Genomic DNA, 21,044 nt, shown 5'->3' with positions numbered 1-21,044 from the left:
TCTCTATCTACATACGCATCCTGTCGGTTCTGTTTCTCAGGAGAACCTGAATATTACCAACACTCATAATACAATAGATATACTAATCTACACTCCTACTGGCAATGGATAAGTGTTCCAATCAGTAGAATACTACTTGTTCACCTGACCTTACACTCCTCCCCTCCTAGAAGCTACAACTAACTTAATCTTGCAGGTGGTGAAAAAAAAAAAAGAACTGGTTTATTATGTGTCTCCCTGTGAAAAATGTTCAGTAGCCTCCCATGGTCTACATTACAGAATGAAGTTCAGACTCCATTAGGCACAGCAAGACCTGGGCTGACCAAACTTCCTGGGCTCTGCCTGACATTCTGCTGCTCCGGGGGCTTCAAGTCTCTTTTTCAACTTAGAACCTATGGGACAAAACCTTCCTTGGGACCCCAGCGCATCACACGCTGAGCCCCTTTGCTGGTGCGGGCATCCCTGTTTCTTCCTCTAGCCTACGTCTCGTGGCAGTGAGGGGTGGCCAGCCCAGGGCGGGAGCCACCTCCCGCTGGGGCTCTGTGCTTGGTCAAACAGCTGCCTGCCCTCTTCCTACCCGGTGTTCAACTCCCCTGGTGCCATCTCCGTGCTGTCAGCACTCCTAAGATACCCCCCTCTCCATTTTTCCTCCTTCCCTCACCCGTCTGTCTCTCTTACAAAAAATCCTTCCAAGTCGTCAGGGCCCGGCACTTGATTCTTGAGCCTCCTCATCACCCTGCTGGACTCAAGCTCCTTCTCGTCTCATTCCGGGCACCTCACAGACATCAGCTGCTTCCACCTGATGCTCAGCAACCTCGAGGTGGTGAGTGACCCGGAGCCACACTTTCTCCGGCTGCATGACGGGAACACACGACCTCTGCCATGGTGTCTCATGAGCATTAAAGCAGAGGGCATTTGCTTTCTACCCAGGAGGCACCCAATGCAAGTTAGGTGGTGGAGTACTGGGGGAGGGCCACCCTTTGGGGGGGGGGCATTTCCGTAAATGTAACTACATTCTCTTGAACGGACCAGCGAGGCCAGAGACACACGGCGTGCAGCGATTTTCTGCTTGATCCCACCTCCACCACCAACTCTGCTGTGAAAGGGATGCCTTCGAAAGGTTACCTCCCCAGCCACCTCAGCATCTTTTCCCTTCAAACAGTAAAATAAATACAGCCATTCTTACCATTAAATTCTCTAAGTCGGTTACCAGTTGAGAAATGCTGGTTGTGAAGTTAACACACATTTTAACACAAATTGGCATTAACAGTACCATTTATCCAGATAAGATGTCCAATTTGCTCTTCAGCTCTGGGCTGAAAGCCCCAGGTGGGGGCTGGGGCAGCAAGGATGTACCATGGTTGATGTCTCCTCATTGGAGGGCCCAGAGGGCTCCATGACCCCCCAAACCATCATCTTCTGTCCTCTCACTACAACTTTATCCAGTGGGACACTACAAAGTCTGAGAAGTTGGGCAGATATTAGACCTCACCACCTTTCAAGTCCTCGCCTGTAAAATCAAGGTTATGTCCACATCCAAGTGTGCAGTGGGGTTAAATGAGAAGATATCGGCCAAATTCCTCATAGACAGCAAGCGATCAGCAAAGAGAAGAAATTAGTATATACACAAAGCATGTGGTTCGGGGCGCCTGGGTGGCTCAGTTGGTTGGTTAAACATCTGACTTCCGCTCAGGTCATGATATCAAAGCTTGTGAGTTCGAGCCCCGCGTTGGGCTCTGTGCTGACAGCTCAGAGCCTGGAGCCTGCTTCCAGTTCTGTGTCTCCCTCTCTCTCTGCCCCTTCCCTGCTGCACTCTATCTGCCTCTCTCAAAAATAGACAAACATTAAAAAAAAATTTTTTTTTAAAGAAAGCATGTGGTTCAATTCCTTTATCCTTTTGAAGTTCTTACAACCTATTATACAAATTGGGATTTCTGGATTCCAAATCCAACCTTGTATTGTTAGGTAGATCATCAACTCTCTCTTTATATTACACATGCGTGCAATACTTGTAGGTCCTGATATGATGTTAATAAAACACACACGGAAGACTTTAAGTACATATAAGGTTAACTTTGAAATACGGCTACTATATTTTTTTAATTCACTATCGTTTTTAGTTTAAAAAAAATGAAGGGGCACCTGGGTGGCTCAGTCGGTTAAGGATCCGACTCTTGATTTCAGCTTAGGTCATGAAATCTCATGATTCATGAGTTCAAGCCCCGTGTTGAGCTCCATGCTGACGGCCTGCTCGGGATTCTCTCTCTCTCTGCCCTTCCCCTGCTTGTGCTTCTCTCTCTCTCTCTCTCTCTCTCTCTCTCTCTCTATCCCTCATTCTCTCTCTCCCTCCCTGTCTCTCTCTCTCAAAATAAATAAACATTAAAAAAAAAAAAAAAAAGGAAACCATCATGAAGAATTCAACCAGGTGGATAGGTGGGCACTCCTTTCTTTCACCAGTGATTGACTGAGAATCCTAGCATTATGTTTGAAAAAGCCCGAGAAGGCAAAGACCTGTCTTTTCCTAACCTCGCAAAAATAACAGGAGCGATATATCCGGATGATAAAAGTGGGAAAGTATTGCCAAAACTGTTCACACATGACAGACACTAAAAACCCTATCTTGGTCTGGCAATCACAACTTAGTTCTCCACATCTGAGCTCTGGCCTCTGGCCTCAACTTTCAGAAGAGGCCAGACTGGCTGTTGGTGTTTTTCTTTTCAAATTACTATTCTATACATTTAAGGCACGCGACGCAGTGATTGGATGAACATAGATGAACAGCATGCAACGACTGCTATAATCAAACTAATTTTACGTATCTTCTCACACAGTTACCGTTTTCTGTGGTGAGAGCACCTGAAATCTACTGTCTTAGGAAATGTCCAGTATTCAGTCCAATATTATTAACTGCCATCTTCATGGGCACCTTAGATCTCTAGGTGGAGTTGTCCTACGTACCTGCAACTTTGTATCTTCTGACAACTGCTCCCTATTTCCCTACCTCCCCTTGCTTGGTGACCATTGTTCTACCTTTTTCTTTTTTAATGTTTATTTACTTTTGAGAGAGAGAGAGAGAGAGCAGGGGAGGGGCAGAGAGAGAGAGGGAGAGACAGAGGGTCCGAAGCAGGCTCTGTGCTGACAGCAGTGAGCCCGATGTGGGGCTCGAACTCACAAACCCTGAGATCACGACCTGAGCCAAAGTCAGACACTTAACCGATTGAGCCACCCGGGCGCCTCTAGTCTACCTGTTTTGCATTGATTATTCCTTGACAGAAATTGGAATACCTGATCTGGGACCCGAACTGCAAAAGCTTGCCACACGCAGGGTGGGGGGATCCCATCTCGTTCTGGCCTCGGTGGCTCCAGCCGGGTACCCAGTAGCTCCCTTTCCTTTAAGAGTAGAGCTACTCCAACTCTCTCATTGCACGGCTAATCAAAAGTGGTGGATGCACTAAAAACTGGCCGGCAGGACTTCACACCCGACTACTAAGCAAATGAGTTCAGTGGCAAGTCTTTCACTAAAGAGATTTTGCTAATAGACACTCTGTAAGCTTCACTCGTGCACACGAAACCATTTTTAAGCTTAGCTACAGCTACAGAGAAAAAAAACTATCACATGAGAAATTTTCTTACCTTCCGACCATTTGCTATCCCTTACACAATATCATAAATTGTTCTTTTGTAATATGCATCCCTTAAAAAGAAAGCACTCTAGCAGATGTCACATAATGTGTTCTGCTGAATGTCCACTTGGGATATAATTTTAGAGACCCCAGACAAGAAACACACAGTTCCAAACTATTTCCTTCCCTAGACTATGGCTGGCATCTGAAAATTTCATAGTTATTTTGTATCAAAAACACAGGAAATAATCATAGTTACAATAATAATACCTACCATTCCCTGACTACCATAGGCCAAGTTCTTTAACCATATGAACCCTAAGGCATTCAACAAAGAGAATGGCATTATTAACTCAGTTTGCTATTCAGAAGCCTGAGATTCGGAGGGATCGAACAGCTAACATAAGGTCATATAGAAAGCAAAGGCTATGAAACCCACGTTTTTCTCATATAGCACACCCAATCCATGTGGCTATTACTCGAAGGATCAACTCACCATGCACCAAGCCACAGACCCTGACAGACACAGCAGAAAATATCCAAGAGATCGTTCGATTCTTTCTAAAATGACACTTCACAATTTCTGACGGGTCCTCTCTTGTGGAATTTGCATGAAGCTCAAAATGACGCCAGCGTATGAACTCTGCTCAGATTCACTAACAAGTCTAGATTTGGTGTTACACAAAGGGTTTGAAGCCAGCTCAGAGTGCCTGGTGGAAGGAAGCGGCATCCCATTGCTGGAAAGAAGTGCAGAAGGGGAGGTGCCCGGCTGCCGAACCCAAACGTTGCCAACATCAGTTAAATCTAGGCTTGAGTCATGGCTGAGACAGTATAAAACCTGAGCTTTTCCCTGAATACACCCAAATCTGTGAGGTTTTATTCTACTCAGAAATGATAGCACATGAACAAAGATGAAATTAATTCACAGAATTTCTTTAGAGCAACGATATCATAAGATCTAGAAGTGAAATTGGAAAATACCATGAAAACATGATAAAGCATTTCATAGCTTCTACTTGGGCTTTAGGAATCAAATGCTGTAGATGGGTAAACGGGTAAATAAAATGTCCACTTACCTGATGCAACCACCCGGATCACCTTTTCCCAATGCCCATATGGGAAGGTATGAAGTAAACAGGAGTAGTAGCCAACATCAGCCTCAGAGACATTATGGAAGGTCAGGGTCATATCATTAGGAGCCATGGTAGAATTTAAGAAGTAAACCCTATCAGCATAGGGTGTCCTTATAATCACACCATAGGCAGGGCTGAATATGGCTATGGACTCTCTGTCCGTGGAATTGATCTTGAACCACTCCATCTGGGTTAAGGTGTCCAGTGATGAGTACACGCATTCTAGACTCATATTCTCAGCCAGTTTAACAGTCGTGTCCCAGAACATCTCTTCACATAGAGCTGAAACACACAACATCACATTTATTCAGTTAGGCTTGATGATTAAAACACCAAATAGATCCCTAAAGCTTATTCTAAGCTTTCTAAGACCTAGCAAGATAGCAAATGGCTAACAGTTTCTAAAGGCTAACAGTTTCTAACTTAGTCTAAAAAGGCTTCCACCACTGATAAGAGGTATTTGTAACTTGTAGGTTTCCTGAACCGAGTGAGAAATTATCTGAGCCAAATAAAGAGCATTATAAATTCTAAACATGTCATGCTATAAGACTAAAAAAGAAGTAAATTTTTTAAATGAAGACATTATCTTTACCTCTGTATATGTGAACAATAGCCAAGAAGAAAGCAAGATAATCCATCTCTGGAAACCGTTTGGGAGACTGGTCTATTAAAAAAAAAAGACAATTTTTATAATGTTACATGCAGAGGCCCAGCACGATACACTGCTTCCTTCCTCTCAGATATTATCACTTGTGTCTTCTTTTTCTGAAGTGTAACACAGGAAAAAGGTCTTAGCTTCAAAGTCAGGTTTGCTCTCGCACAAGGGATGAGCAGATTTGAATCACTTCTCTCTCGGGGAAATAGCTTATTTTCAAGCTTTTAATTTCTACAAAGATTCATTCACTGAACAAATCAGAGAGTGGCTGAGGGTTTTCTCTTTGCCAAACTCTGCTCTAGGCAATAAGGATACAACAGTAAATTAAAAAAAAAAAAAGTCCTTGCCATCATGGAACTTACATTCTAGTGGGAGGAGACAGAAACTGAAATAAAAAAGTAGAATATGTAAGTTATAGGTGGCGAGTGCATGAGGGAAAACAAAGCAGGAAAGTGGGGATAAGGCAAGGCGGGTGGGAGTGTTACCCTTTTAGACAGGAAGGCCCAGGAAGTCTTTACTGAGAACTTGACATTGGAGCAGAGACTGAGGGCAGGGGGAGGGGCCTTGGGCTCCCAAGGCTAGGAGGCTCCACCCGTGTGGACTGCTGCTGGGTTTGGCCTTCCCTTCAATTCTACCTCTTCTTTGACCTCGGGCATTTGCTTTGGAGGTGACGAAGGGACCACGGAAGGCTCTAAAGATACAAAAGTATCGTGGCTCAGGAGAGACACAAATCTACCACTGTGGGTGTTTTTTTTAACTTTTTATTTTCAAATCGTTATAGAGTCACAGTAATTTGCAAAGATAGTACAGAGAGGATCCAGGTAGGCTTGACTTGGGGATCCAAGTTTTCCCCAAGGGTTACATCTTATAGAATTCTGTACAATATCAAAATGTGATTGAGTTTTTAAGTTCATCATTGTTCCCTTCCCTTTCATGTAAAATATCAGTTTGGTTTCTTAAGAACTTGTTAGGAACCTATCACCATGTCAGTATCGAAAAAAAATGCATTATTGCCTCTATAATGAGAGGAATTATATGAATGCATTTGGCCCCTGTTGAGGGTCAAAATAGAAGGTGGGTAAGAATTGGCAAGAAGGGGGAGCATGAATCACTAAAGACCATGTTGCCTAAGGTCAACTCTGAACCTCTGGATTCAGTCCCAAAGTCTATCAGTAGGTGTCCACTGCTCAGCATGAGTATCTCACGTGGGAACTTTTTCAAGAAGCAAGAAATCAGCAGCACAAAACTCTGCTGAATACATATAGTACTGTGTACTGCCACCTTATATTTACATAGCGTTCTATTTCCCAAAATCTTTCACATCTACGGTATTATTTGCACCCATAACAGCTGTGCGATGAAGTCAGATGAGGTATCTCTGTTTTGCAAGTAATTAAAAAAAAGAAAAACCAATCTGTCCAAAATATTAGTGAGCTGTGACAGGTACCCTGCTTAGACCCTGGAAATGCCAGTATGAGAAAGACTTGGTCTCTGCCCTCAAGTCACACAGTAATATATTGGCTCAGACAGATTGCAGAGGTAGTCTATTATAATAAAACCTTATAATTCTATAGAAGTCAAATTTGAACAAGTTTTATGACAGCCCAGAGAGGGAACAATTCATTCTAATAGATTCAGAAAGGTTTCATAGGAAAAAAAAAAAAAAAAAAAAAAAGCACCAGTTCTGGGCTTTCCAACCTCACACTTTACAAGTAGAGAAGGAGGAGAAGGAGATAAAGGTATGACAACATAGGACATTTTCAGGAAATGGTGTGACTGTGGTCTAGGGGGTGGTAAAGGGACAAAAACTATGTCAGGTCTAGATTGAATGTATCTTGGACACCCAGGGAGGAGTTCAAAACTGGCCATCAGAAGCCACGGCATCCAGCTTACATCTGTAACTCCAGCACCAAGCACAGTCCCTGGGACGCATGTCCAAGGCATAAATAATCACAACTGTGACAGCAACACAGAGTCACTAAATATCTCGTAGAGGGAAGTGATGTGGACAGTTTTGCATTTTTGAAAGATAGCCCGGATGCCTGTGGAGAATGGATTGAGATGGCAAGAGCATTGAGGATTTATATCTGAGTCAAGAAAATTAATTCCATCTATCAAATATTAATTACAGAACTTCCTCTTGATAGGCACTGACAGAAAATAAAGCTATAAAACCTAAGTTAGACCCAGTCCTGAGAATTCCCGAAGCCCTCAAGAAAGTGTCCTCCTAACTGCTCCCCTCTTGCACCCACCAAGTGCTGCCACAGACCTGTGTCCCTTCACACACACACACAGTACCTAGAATGATCTCGCGACAGACACTGCATGGTCTATACCGTTCAAAATACTTAGTATCTCTTACTATTAATAACATGAAAAGACAACCTAAAGAATGGGAAAAAATTTCTGCAAATCATACTTCTGATGAGGGTCTAGGATCCAGAATATATAAAAGACTCTTACAACTCAACAACAAAAAGACAAAGAACCCAATTTAAGAACAGGCAAAAACTTGAATACACATTTCTCCAAAGAGGATACAGAGGCGGACGACAAACACATGAAAAGATGCTCAGCGTCACAAGTCATTAGAAAAATGCAGATGAAAACCGCAGAGATACCACATTCCACCCACTAGGATGGTTATAATCAAAACTAAGGAAAATAATAGTGTCGACAAGGATGTAGAGCTGTGAGCTCCCTGTGCACAGCTGGTAGGCATGTAAAATGGCGCAGCTGCCGTGGAAAACAGTTTGGCTGTTCCTCAAAAAGTTAAAACACAATAACCGTACGACCCAGCAATTTCACGCCTGGGTTTATGCCCCCCAAAAAACAGAAAACAAGTACTCAAATACTTGTACACCAAACTTCATAGCAACTCTATTCACAAAAGCCGGAAAGTGGAAACGACCCAAATGTCCCTCAACAGAAGAATGGATAAGCTAATTGTGGTATATCCACACAATGGAATATTACCCAGTCATGAAAAGGAATGAAATACTGATTCCTGTTGTGACATGAATGAACCTTGAGAACATCATGCTAAGTGAAAGAAGGCAGATACAAAGAGGCTCAAATTACAAGATTACATTTACATAAAATACCCAGAATAGGTAAATTTGTAAAGAAAGAAACCAGATTGATGATTGTCTGGGGCTCAAAGGAGAGGAAATGGGGAGTGATGGCATAAGGTATGGGGTTTTCTTCAGGGATGATAAAAATGTGTTAGAACTTGATAAAGACAGTATTTGCAGCACATGGTGAATGTACTAAATGCCACTCAATTGTGCCCTTAAATTTTATGTTGTACGGATTTCACTTCAATAAGAACAGCAAGAATCCAGATTCACCTCAGGTCTTTCCAGTTACAGAAACCACCACATTTTGCTGTTGGCCTTGCATTCATTGATATCACGTGGCCCCTCAACCACCTGGGCCGCAAATGCGCACTGAGCCTCACGGGACATGCTGAGAATAGAGCCCTGTCGCACACCTGTGCCACAACTTTCCAACAGGTGGAAATAGATGATACAGAATGCAGTCCAGCTGTTAGATACGTGATTTATGATGTAAGGAATCACTAAGTGCTTATTAACCAAATGTCAAAACATTATTTGTATTAATGCTATATATACACGTATACACATACATACATGGTGTGTGTGTGGTCAGGATTGGGTAAGGTTAGTACAGGAGCAGGTAGAGAGGTAAGAGGGACAAAGGGACACAGCAGATGTGTGCAACAACCTACTGACCGGGGATCCTACGAGACATTAGATGTAACACAGCATCATCCGCTCTCACGGGCTCCTACAACCCTCAGTGAATTCCACCCCCACCCACCCCCTGCCCCCCAGCAGCAAAGAATCAGGGCTTTGGGAGCATTAGGAGAAAAGGGGGATGAACTGACAATAGCCTGCAGTAACCCCTTCGTTCCCAAGGCGTCCAAAGCCAACTTGGTCAAGAGGCGGAGAGAGCGGACGGGCGCTTGCACTCTGAGGTGACTAAAGTCGGGGGGCCCGGAGGCTACGGATCCGAATGAAAGGCGCAGAAAGACCTGTGGCCGAGTTCGGCCGTTACAAGCTGGCTAAGGACGAGCCCTATTCATCAGCATCTAACCAAAGACAAATAGAGACCGTGCTTGAGCTATTTTTGTGGTGTAGCGAGCCATTTCTTGCATGATTTATGAAGGAATTTTGGCTTGAGGTTTTCTTTCTAATAGAGCTGTTCTGTATAAAAGAGCTTCATCCTCAAGGAAGTCATTAATCAAAATATTACCAGATTCCTCCCCTGTCGCCCATGTCCCAGCTAACCACATAAGTATGAGTTCATCTCACAAGTCCGCCTTCCACTGCATGCTCCTGGGTGACCCGGGCGAGGTGACCACCCTCAGATAATGTGGTTTCCTTGTCTCAGGCTGTCGGCACGGGCAGATGCTTCTCTGTCTCCGCAGCCTCGTTGCTTCCGCCATCTGCAGTATGTTCTGCTTTCGCCGATGTCTGTGCCTTTTCTGATCATTGGGAGGATTCTAGTCTCTCCTCAACTCCCCACGCGGGTAACCCACCCCATCTCCTGCAGGAACACCTGACGTGGGTGGCGGGCAAGCCGCTCCCCTCTGCTGTCGTTCCACACTTGCTTGGACACCTACTGACAATGCTGGAGAGCAAGGGGTCTGCCCAACACAAAGCCTGTGCTAGACTTTGAGAAGAAGGGACTGAGGCTCAGAAGAGTTTTGAGCATGTGGGGTCCTTTGTTCCCTCCCTTTTGTTCCCGGATGTGAGGTTTGTGCGTCTCTGGCTGAGATGTTGGGATGTTCTTGTTGTCGGGAGGCCCAGAGTGCCGACAAGATTTCGACAGGAGTGTTATAGTCTAGGGCTCCGCTCCCTGCCTCAAAGCGTCTCCGTAAGAGAATCTTTCCAACAAGGGACACGTGGCTTCCCTCAGCCCACCATGCCCTTAGGACTTCGGCAAGTCACAGAGCCCCTCCAGGAATTAGTCACTGTCGAGGGACCGTCTGTTAAGGACTCACTTCCATTCAAAGCAGAGACCTCAGGTTGCCTTCAGTAGAGACCTTCCAGAGCAGGGTTCTGCCGACTATGGCTCAGGGGCTGAGTCCAGCCTACTGTCTGACCTTTATCAATAGTCTGGTTGGACTTGGCCTCGCTCACTTGCTTACACATCGTCCATGGCCGTTTTTGCGCTCTGATGAGTAGCTGCAAAGAGACCGCATGGCCTACGAAGCTGAAAATAGTAACTATGTGACCCTTGACGGAACAAGTTCACCAACCCCTACCGAGGGTAATAAATACTTAGAGAGCAGCATTGATTGCTTAAGTTCATCCTTGCTTAGTCTCGCTTGAAGGAAGGAAGGTTAAGCCCAATGGTGCAGACATTGGTAAAAGTAGCTCAATTTTCTGATTCTCAAGAACCATGCTATCAGAACCTACTACAAATACAATTCTTCTAGAAACACACTGAGAGAAAGGACCTCAATGACTCCCTCGTCCTGCACTGTGCCCATCATTGAATTTACAGGTTCATGAAGCATCAGCCATCCAGCCAATCACAGCTTTTTCTGTAGCTCCTTTCCTGCCGAAGCTACTTACATCATGTCACCCACGGCCTCCGTTCCGCTGCACAAGATTAACCTTGAAAGTGTGAACTCGGCCACAGCGACTCTTGTTTCTAGGAGGTTACTTACCTTGAGATGTGAGTTCTGCTCGCTCTGACTCTCCTTTCCCGACGTGTCTCTGGTTAAGGGCTTCCTGTTTGTCGTGCCCTCCTTGCCTCGCCCCTGATCTCCACTGGCAGTCTGCTGCTCTCCTCGCGTGGTGGGCACTGGAGAAACAGCTGGGGCTCTGTCCCTGGGCCCAGAGCTCTTGGCCTCTTCTCTCCGCCAAAGCTCCTTCAGGTGTGGCTGAAGCAAAGCATTAATTATCTCACCAAGCAGTGCTTTTTGAAGGATTAAAACTAGCCAAGAAGTGCACCTGCTTCCAGAAGCATCTTTACCATTGTAGCTCCTCAGGTTGACTCCACACTCGGGTGGAGTTCTGTCCTTCTCCTCCCCACCCCCCTAAAATTCTACCGTGGGGAACGATGTGTTTCTCATCCTCTGTTCTAACCTGAAACTACACACGAAAACTTTCAGTTAATTACTTTGCCTTTTCTTCCCCATTTGTTTTCCTGCCAATCAAAGCACTTCATATTCAGAAGCCTCTGAAGTGCAGGAGGCTTCTTATCGCTGCCCCTATCTAGGTGTGTTTCCATCCTACCTTCTAGATACTCTTTTTGGTTTTGTGTTTGAATCTCCCACTCTGACACAGAAACCGCACAAGTTGGCATTTGCTAACAACTCTTCCTGCAAGTTTAACAGCTTCTCTGTCTTCAAAATGCAGTTGGTTCTAAGTTGTTCCAGAGGGAAACGGGGTAAGTTTTATTTGCTCTTCTGATTTGCTAAGTGATGGAGATTTCCTGTTGGTTAAACCACCACGAGGGACTGTGGTTGGACTGGAGTTCGTGTAATTCCCAGAAATACTGGGCAGAGAGGCTGGCGTCTGCAGAGGAAAAGGCACTCCTGGGGGCCAGCCAGCCCTGCACGTCTCCCTGTGCATCACACATGCAGGGCTGGCCTCTTCTGTGGACCACACGCATGTCTGAAAGCATGGAAGAAGAAAATACAGCTGCCTGTCATTGCACAAATGATTTTTGAGCGTGTACTGTGGGACAGACGAATCCCTCTAAAACACCCGACTCGTGTCACTCTCTTGGATACCTCACCATCCTCAAAAGAATATCCAAACTTCTTACTGACTTACCAGGCTGGATAAGATTGATCTCTATCATCTTTCCAACCTCATGTCTTACAATTCACTCACCCCCATCCTCCACTCCAGACCCACCTAGTATCATACATTTTGGGGAACACCTTCTGACAGGGCAGGGGCTTTGCACATGGGGTACCTTTGCTTTGACTTCTCTTACCCCCTCCCACAGGGAGGCCTCAGATCAGACATCCCTTACGGGGTTGCCCATGCCGGGGTAAGTCTTCCTTCTGTGAGTTCACAGATAATCCTTACTGAAGCACTCATCACATCCTTTGTAACTGTCCATTTATTTGCTGCATTTCTTCTGAGAGCCTAATAAGGCCCTTCAAGTTGAGGATGAGGTGTTGTTGAGCCTAAGCATTGAGCCTTGCATGGTGCCTGGCACATATCTGTTAGATCAATATTTGTTGAAAGCAGGTGAAGCAATGGACTCTACCTATGAAATTTCATAGTACATGGTCTCTACACTGATCACAATCCAGAAGCCATCCTGTTTCCAGTGTGTGGTCTTTTCTTTTGCCTCATCTATTTCTCCAATTAATAAGACAAAAAGAAGCCTTGATCCAGAAGGCACAAAGATGTTCGCAGGACAAACTCAAAGATAAATGTTCCCGACTGGGGCCAACTCTTTCTCAAAATGATTCAATGGGCCCTGAACGGAACCTCAAACATATCAGCTAAAACAGTCACTGTCTACCCAAATGATTCACATCACACCGAATGTCAGAGCTCACTGCAACATTGGACGCCACTTACACGTATGGGCTTGAAAATTGGTTTTGCCTACACCCAGACATATAAATCCAGATTTATACAGGCTAGGTACTTTTCCTAAATTTCTCTGTCTTTTATAATTACTTCCTAATTCATCACCCACGTGCAAACACGCACACACCATCATCATCACCAGCATCATTATCACCATCATCATCCTCACTTTCACCCATATCCCATCATAAAGTTACTGCTATTATTAAGAAAGTAAAAATGGAGGCAGCTTTTCTTGTTTCTCTGTAGGGTCCATCACTTCTGGTTTCTTTATCCTTCTTGGGGCTCTTGGAATTTCATAATATAAAGAACCTAAGAATTAGCCTTGTATCTGCTCCTGGGGTATATAGGCATCCCAGTATCTTGGCGCCAGGAATGCAATATTGCCCTCCTTGACGTGAAGCTACATAATCTTACTGAGCAATTAGGGGAGATGTTAAAAGACCACATGATCAACAATGAATCCCAAAATAAGCAATAAAAACATCCTGGGACAAACGAAACTGCTTACACCTCCAGAGAACAGCTGTCCTAAGTGTTCCAACCAGGAGAACAAATGGAGGTGAAGACAGGGCAAATTTGTGGGACAGAATGAAGATTATCTACCGCTCACAGAGATGAACAAAATTCCTCCCTGCAGTGTTTTCTAGTGACCCTTATTAAGGAGTTTTCAACAGTTTAAGAGTAAAAATACTCTTTAACATTACCATTTGTTGACAGAAATAGGAAACACAGCTAAAGTCATCACATCACTGGATGGAGTATTACATTAACTACCTCCTACCTGTCTGAGGTCACCAGGGCGCCAACTCATTATTCTAACACATGGTAAGTAAAGGGAAAAGCAAGCGTTTATCCTTCTTTTCCTGCACAAATTGCATTTCAGGGCGACCTAAGTTTCTTTTTATAGAAAAATGTCAGCTACTAAGTGGAAAAAACAATAATAGATATTATTTTTAATTGCTATTTTGTCACTCCTATTAAAATAATAGATTGCGACAATTGTTACTGGATACTAAAGCCATTAGGTGAAAAGTTAATGGGAACTTTTTATAATAAAATATACTGCTGATTAATAATACCTGATCAACCCTAACCTCACTAAAATGGTATAACCAGATAGATAACAGGGGATTTGGGGATAAAGCAAGAAGAAAACAGCACCACCTGAAAAGATGTCTCACCAAAGCAACTGAACCTGAATCCAGCCCAGCCTCTAGAAGGAGCTAGTAGTGTCTAGGAAATACAGGGAAGAGAAGAATGAGTTAAAAGCACCATGAGGAAGCAAGAGATACTACAGAACAATGTCTTGGGTTCTCAATAAACAAATGGCAATTATGATTAACATAAGAAAATATAACTTAATCCAGCAAATGCCAAAAGGTGCTTGATAGCTTTAAATATCCTTTCCTGATTAAAAAAAAACAAAACAAAACAAAGCAAAACTCAGAGCAGTTTTAGAATTTAATTAGCATAATAAGGAAAACTGGTTAGAAACTAATGCCAGAGTTGATGGTAAAACCCTAGAAGCAGCTCAGTTCAATTCCTAAGTACGACAAGAATGACCACCGTCACTGCCAATATCTAACATTGTCCTGGAAGTTCCAACTGATATTATAGGTTGAAAAAAAAGAATAAGAATTGTAAATACTGAGGAATTATTTTGACTTTATTATTACTTGTAGATGGTCAACCTAGAGAATACAAAAGAATCAAATAAAAACTGATAAAACAATAAATAAAGGGTCTAGCAAAATCGTTTTATAAGACTCAACAGCTTTATTTTGTCTAGCAAAAAGTACACATATATGTACATATGTATGTATATGTGTGTGTATATATATATATATATATATATATATATATATATATGAGTGTGCCTCAAGAATACGTAGCAATTATACAAAATCTATATATCATATCTAATGAAGTAACATAAGTCTTGAATAAAAGATAATATATTATGTTCCTGTATAACGAGATCCAATTTGGGGAAAACACATTGAAAAAACAATGTTAATTAACCTGAAGTTTTCTAATCTCTTCCATCTCTGAGTAGGTCAGTCTGTGAAAGACTTCATGAGGTTCTTGCTGACCCCACTCTACAAGAGATTGTGGAGGTCGTGGAGGCAGTGAGGTGCTTTTCCTCAGCATCTAGCATGGTCTGTGTGTATGAGTGTTCACAGAATAAAGGTGATCTTGATGAGCAAAAGCTTTAAATGCATAAGAGCAAATTGCATTTTTAGCAATAAGAAAAATGAAGCAAGGCACTTTGCATACCAGGTATTAAAATGTATGATAAAGCTTACAATGTTAAAACAAAGTGTTTTATCCTGTAAGAATTGATAGTTTGAAAGCAGACCCAAAGAATGACAGATTTTCAGGGGTAGAGATTCGAACGTGACTAGACGAACGAAGAACACTGATGCCGTGAAACGGTGGCTGAATGCATGGTCCTGGCCAAATGCTGGGAAGCTAAGAAAATCTGAGAGAATTTTCCTCTTGGGGCCTTGTTGGGCCAACACCCTCCTCCACACCACCTCTAACGCCCTGTATTTCTCCAGTGGATTAATCACCTGTGGGCCGTGAACTCATCATGGTCTACACATTGGAAAATCTCCCCCCTTTACCTCTCCAATGAGAAGACATTATTGCCATGATCGTAAATGGCAGCCACGTCAAACCATAAGAAAATGGAAAATAAGGAAAATGTGTTCACCAACATAGATCCTGGGAATAAGGCAGATGCCACGAACAAACCCAGAAACACAACACTCTGCAAGACATCCCACTGAGCACCTCCAGCCAAAGACCCTGTCACTGGAGAATGTTGGTACTTATTCAACTAGAACAAATGGCATGCTTGCATTTATACAAATGTTAGGAATTAAAGGTGTTGCTGACCTAAAAAATAAATACGGCTTAGTGACCTTATGTGGCCCAGATGGCCGATCTGAATGGAAACCAGGATCCCTTCAACGATTTCAAAACAAGTCTACCTCTACAGGACAGGAGGGAATCTGTTACGTTCCTGTATTTGGCCACATTACAGGAAGACTATCTGTAGAAACCACGTTGCCAGTCTAATACAATCAGGCTTGAAATAAGAAGCAGTAAATCATACATACCACAAATACAGAACTTTTTCATCTGAATTCTCTCCTGCTAAAGAGTGAGCTAGTGAAAGAAGTAATTATATCTGTGGCAGAAAGTCAGCTTGCCCAAGAAGCCAGAGGAAGCCTCATTCAGGAAGAATATCGAGAGTACTACCAAGCAAAGGAAGAGGCCCGTACATGCTTATGGAAAAGAAGAAGCCTCACTCTCTTGGATGCTTCAAATAATTACAGAATATAAAATACTCTCTTCCTTAAACTGGCTTTGTCTCCTGTGAATGTTTTACCTTCTTTTCAACATTAACATCTAATTTCCTATGTCACCCAGTGTTCTAGTTGATGAGGATTGGGTAGATATTTCATGTATGTGTAAAAATGTTTTCTCATAATTAATTAAAGTTGCATTAAGTAAAGTGTAATTAGGTCACATGGCAAAAGATTTTTCAGCAATGAACAGAGAGTGAATGGTTGCTCTGTAAGTCATGCTGTCAGCCTCTTTCTTATAAACCCGGAGTTAATTGCAGGTTAAAAAAAGAAGTACAGGTTTTCAGCATACGATAACGACGACATTTCAGCTCATCAGAGAAAGAATGGATTGTCTACCAGATGGTATTAGAGAAACTGACTTACCAGTGGGAAAAGCTGAAGTCAGCTCCTTGTAGACTTTGGTCCTTCCCTGGGCTGCACAACCTGTAAACACCCGCTTGAGAGGCCTACCGCTTGCATCTGGGTGTAGGACCTACGCTCTGCCAACTACATTTATACCCTAAGAACTCAAATTTGGGGCACCTGGGTGGCTCAGTCAGCTAACCATGGGACTCTTGATTTCTGCTCAGGTCATGATCTCACAGTTCATGGGTTTGAGCCCTATGGTTTCTTCCTACTCGTTCGGGGCTGTGCATGAAGCCTGCTTGGGATTCTCCCTTTCTCTCTCTCTCTCTCTCTCTCTCTCTCTCTCTCTCTCTCTCTCTCTCTCTCTCCCTCCCTCTCCCTTTGTTCTTCCCCTGCTTGTGCGCATGCATCTGTGTGCACATACAATTTCTCTCTCTCTCTCTCTCTCTCTCTCAAAAAATAAAAATAAAAAGAATTCCAGTCTGAAGCCTGGGGAGTTGCAACAAGAAAGCACCAGGGCTACGAGGTCCATTCTGGCCCGAGGTCTGCAGGCTCGGGGCCCCACCAATCCAGAGCCAGGTGCACACAGTGGAGCGGGTGTGCCGGTGTGCACACTAGCAGGGAACAGGGCCCCAGCCCAAGCATCTGCTGCAGGGATGGAGGTGCTCACCAGGTCTGGTGGGTGGCCCTGGAGGAAGTGCGGTAAGCCCAGGGGCGCTCAGCAAGCTTCTCCCCTGCCCCATTCATTCTGCGGCCTGCTCTGAGTCCTATACCCTTTCAGTAAGTTGCTTCCTTCTCAACTTAGAAGGAAGTCCTTGGGGAAGTTACAACTAAGAACCCTGATCAATTTGCTCACCTGTTACAGCAGAATACATTTCAAATCTATTAATAATTTAAATAAGAAAATTATTCTAGGAGTGCCTGGGTGGGTCAGTCAGGTGACTGACTCTTGATTTCGGTCATGATCTCATGGTTCCTGAGTTGAGCCCCACGTCGGTTCTGCACTGAGAGAATGGAGCCTGCTTGGGATTTGCTTTTCCGCTCTCTACACCTCTCTGGCTTGTGTGCTCGCTCTCTCTCTCTCTCTCTCTCTCTCTCTCAAAAATAAATAAGTAAATAAATAAATAAATAAGAAAAAGAAAGAAAAATATTCTAAAAATTAGAGGATATATTTTATAAGCCTGAGGACAGAGATGGATTTTTGAGTTGGACATCGCATACATACATATAAAATACATTAAGATACATACATATTAAGGTGTATATATCTTATACCAAAGTCAGGGAAATTTTTTCTACATAAAAATTTACAACTCCGACATGGTAAACATTATACACTAATGAGACACAACAGTAATATTTTCTAAGTGTAAAGTGTTTAAATATCAGTGACCAAGAAAAGCCCACAAATACCCATAGAAAAACAGGCAATAGACATTAAACATTAATGCACATAAGAGCAGATACAAACAGAAAAATGTAAAAAAGTATTTAATCTCACCAGTTATGATCAACAAACAGTAAAACAATGGCATACTAATTTTTGCACATCACACGTGCAAACATATAAATGAACAGAACGATAGTGACCGTTGTTAACAAGAGTGAGAGGAAACACTGATAGCCAGATGCTGTTGGGTCAGTGTAAACGGGTGAGCATTTTCTATAGGCAAGAGTTAAGCAACGTATATAAAAAATTTGACTTGTTAAATCCTCTGACCCAGCCAAGCTTCGTCAAGATATTTATCCTAAGGATGAAAAAGTTCAGCCAATCTAGCAAAGATCTGGCTTTTAAATGTATAAGTGTTTATTGTAGCATTATTTTTCTTAATATAAGTTGAGAAACATCAATATTACCATCTCCAGCAGACTGGTTCAATTAATGAACTGTGGTGACTCCACAGGAGGGACACTGCTGCTCTCCCATGGCTATCCAGATCTATATTCCGACATGTAAAATACCTATGGTATCCTAAGTAGAGAACTTTTTTCAACACACATATGCCCATAAAAAGAAGCCAATAAATGAGTCATTCTGAAAAACAGTACCTGGAGTAAGAGCGTGCACCGTGCTTCTCAGCTGGTTTTAGCACCAGCAGGGGCTCAGCGGGCTGAACTCGGGGCTCCTTTGTCTACTGTCCTCTATCTTCCTGCTCCATTTATATCCTTCCCTCTGCTGACGGTCTCAAGGTTTCAAGGCAATAAATACTTACACAAACATTTTCAGGACTCCTGACCTCAAGCATTATAGCCTGCTAACAACCAAGTTCCTCTTTGGGAATCTGTTCTAGGTGACCCCAGGAAGTGGCAGACAGCTATGCTCCGTGGATGGACAAGGACTTGTACGCATCTACTATCTCTGCCCTCCAGCCATCCGGACAGACTCCATTCCTTTCTCCTCTATTTCCTATTTGATAACGTTCTCTCTGCATTACGGTTAGTGAGAGAGCGTGAGAATTACCCCCATTAACAAAAGAGTATGGGCTTTGCAGAGGACTTGCGTTCAAACCCCAATCCATCCCGGACTAGCTGCGGGGCCCACAGTCACAAGCACGTTGGTGGCAGCACAGACTGCCGAGCCTCAGTGGGACACCCAGACAGGCAAACAAACACCAACCTCGTGTTACAGGGCCAAGTGCACCCCACCCTTAGCGGGGCCCAACTGGGGCCCCTCCAAGACACAAAGTGTTGAAAAGCTTGTTTGGCGTCTTGCACTGTTGGTATCAGCTACATCCAAACTCATTTAAAGGAATTTTTACTTTCCCAAACAGCGCAAAACATATATGTGCCTAAATTAAAATAGATACTTGCTGGATATTTCTGTTGCAAATTTCTAACTTTTCTTATTGTCATGATAGCTGTCCCCTGCATTGCTGGTGCCCCGAGGACAGTTTTGTCTGTAGTTGGGTAATGTAGCTTATATTTGAGCTGTTTACTTAGCATTTTCGGCACAATCATTGTCCCCTTAGTTCGTCATCATAGCAGGGTCCTGGATAAGGGAAGGTCTCCTGCCTTGGCCACACAATACACCACAGTTTCTGGAATTGGAACCAGGAACAGATATAGTCTAATGTGGATGGGACTGCACCTCTCAGGCTCCCTGGATGTCTCCAACATACACCTTATCGATAGCCTTCCATTTCACTTTCCAGTGTCTTAGTTTGGATGATAAACTCTATGTTCATCCGGAAAGCCACCCTAGTTGGCTGTGGGTTTAAAGTCTCATGTCCCGGATCGCTTCAGTCTTGGACAAGCTGGTTACCGTTGACCCAGCAGTGACCAAGACCACCGAGTGCAAGAGCTCCCAGGTCCTGGGGCTGGGTCTAGCCCACCGTCGCTCCTGGTCAGCTCACTTGGGAAGCTGTGTTGTCTTTTCTACTCAGCCCTCAATCAGGATTACCCCTACCCATCAGAAAGCTTCTGACCCTGCTGACTCTCAAAGGGGCAGGGCTAGAGTAGCCATCCACTTCTTCCTGGTCCATGTGGCCTCTTTGAAAGGTTGAAAACCCTGTCCCCGAGGCCACCAGGTTCTGTGAAGGGCAGGCTAGGTAAGCCAGACGGACAGTCCTTCCATTCTTTTACCTCAGAGCAATGGGAACCTCCCCGCTTTATGCATACCCACTCTAAGGAGGTAAGCAGTGATCCTTCTGGAAGCAAAATGATGTCCTGGGGTGGCCCTCTCTTTCATCCTCTAGATAAAGAAGAAGCCATCTCCTTTTTCAAAATGAGCAGATGAACCAGTATATAAATAAATACTTCACATTCCTTCTAAATTGATGCCACTCTGTATGTCAAATTGTGCCTCTTGTTTATTTTTTTTCAGCTTTGTGTCTGTCTCTGGACCTCCCAGCTTGAAGACTACCTGGTTCACTGTTGTGTCCAAGGTGCCCAGCCCTCCTGGTTTGTCCAGGACCAAGCAGTTTCCCAGGACACCAGACTTCCAGTGCTAAGACCCGAACAGTCTCAGGCAAAGCTGGGTATTCATTCAGCCTAGCTGTATCCCTGGTCTGAGGGCAACACCTAGCATGTAGCATGTGTTCAACAAACAACAATCATAACTGTAATCAGATCAACTCTTACGCTGCAAGTTTGTTTTCAGAATTTAAAGAGGGAAGAAAAGTGCCAAGATGGCCATCAGGACCTCGATATTATGAGTGTCCTCCCCATCGGGCTCTCATTCTGACCGGGGAGGAGACAGGATGCTGTGGTTGACCACATGTGCCAGCTCATGTCCTGGTCAAGCAGCACCACAGTCTTCTTCCATATCACCCCTTCTCTTTCAGGGGCCTGGAACACCAGGCCTGCATCTACCAGAC

At 43.8% G+C, this 21,044-nt stretch overlaps 1 protein-coding gene across 3 annotated transcripts in view; it reads right to left on the bottom strand.

Moving 5' to 3' along the window:
- CD226 (CD226 molecule) overlaps positions 1 to 19,013 on the bottom strand; it is an 86,996-nt gene extending 67,983 nt beyond the window's left edge. For 2 of the 3 annotated variants that reach the window (XM_047086252.1, XM_047086254.1), the window contains exons 1-4: positions 18,778 to 19,013; positions 11,113 to 11,328; positions 5,349 to 5,420; positions 4,700 to 5,038 (exon numbers count right to left, since the gene is read on the bottom strand). In XM_047086252.1, the coding sequence (XP_046942208.1) occupies positions 4,700 to 5,038; positions 5,349 to 5,394 (385 nt within the window). In that variant the 5' untranslated portion in view covers positions 5,395 to 5,420; positions 11,113 to 11,328; positions 18,778 to 19,013. The remainder of the gene's footprint in view (positions 1 to 4,699; positions 5,039 to 5,348; positions 5,421 to 11,112; positions 11,329 to 18,777) is intronic. The other variant, XM_047086253.1, reaches the window with a different exon arrangement.
- Between the last annotated feature and the right edge of the window lie 2,031 nt (positions 19,014 to 21,044).

Source organism: Lynx rufus, unplaced genomic scaffold (genome assembly GCF_022079265.1).
Source record: "Lynx rufus isolate CCGP_SWC_20201006 ecotype Redwood Valley unplaced genomic scaffold, mLynRuf1.p SCAF_20, whole genome shotgun sequence".
NCBI classification, from domain to species: domain Eukaryota; kingdom Metazoa; phylum Chordata; class Mammalia; order Carnivora; family Felidae; genus Lynx; species Lynx rufus.
This window is presented reverse-complemented; position numbering and strand designations above follow the sequence as displayed.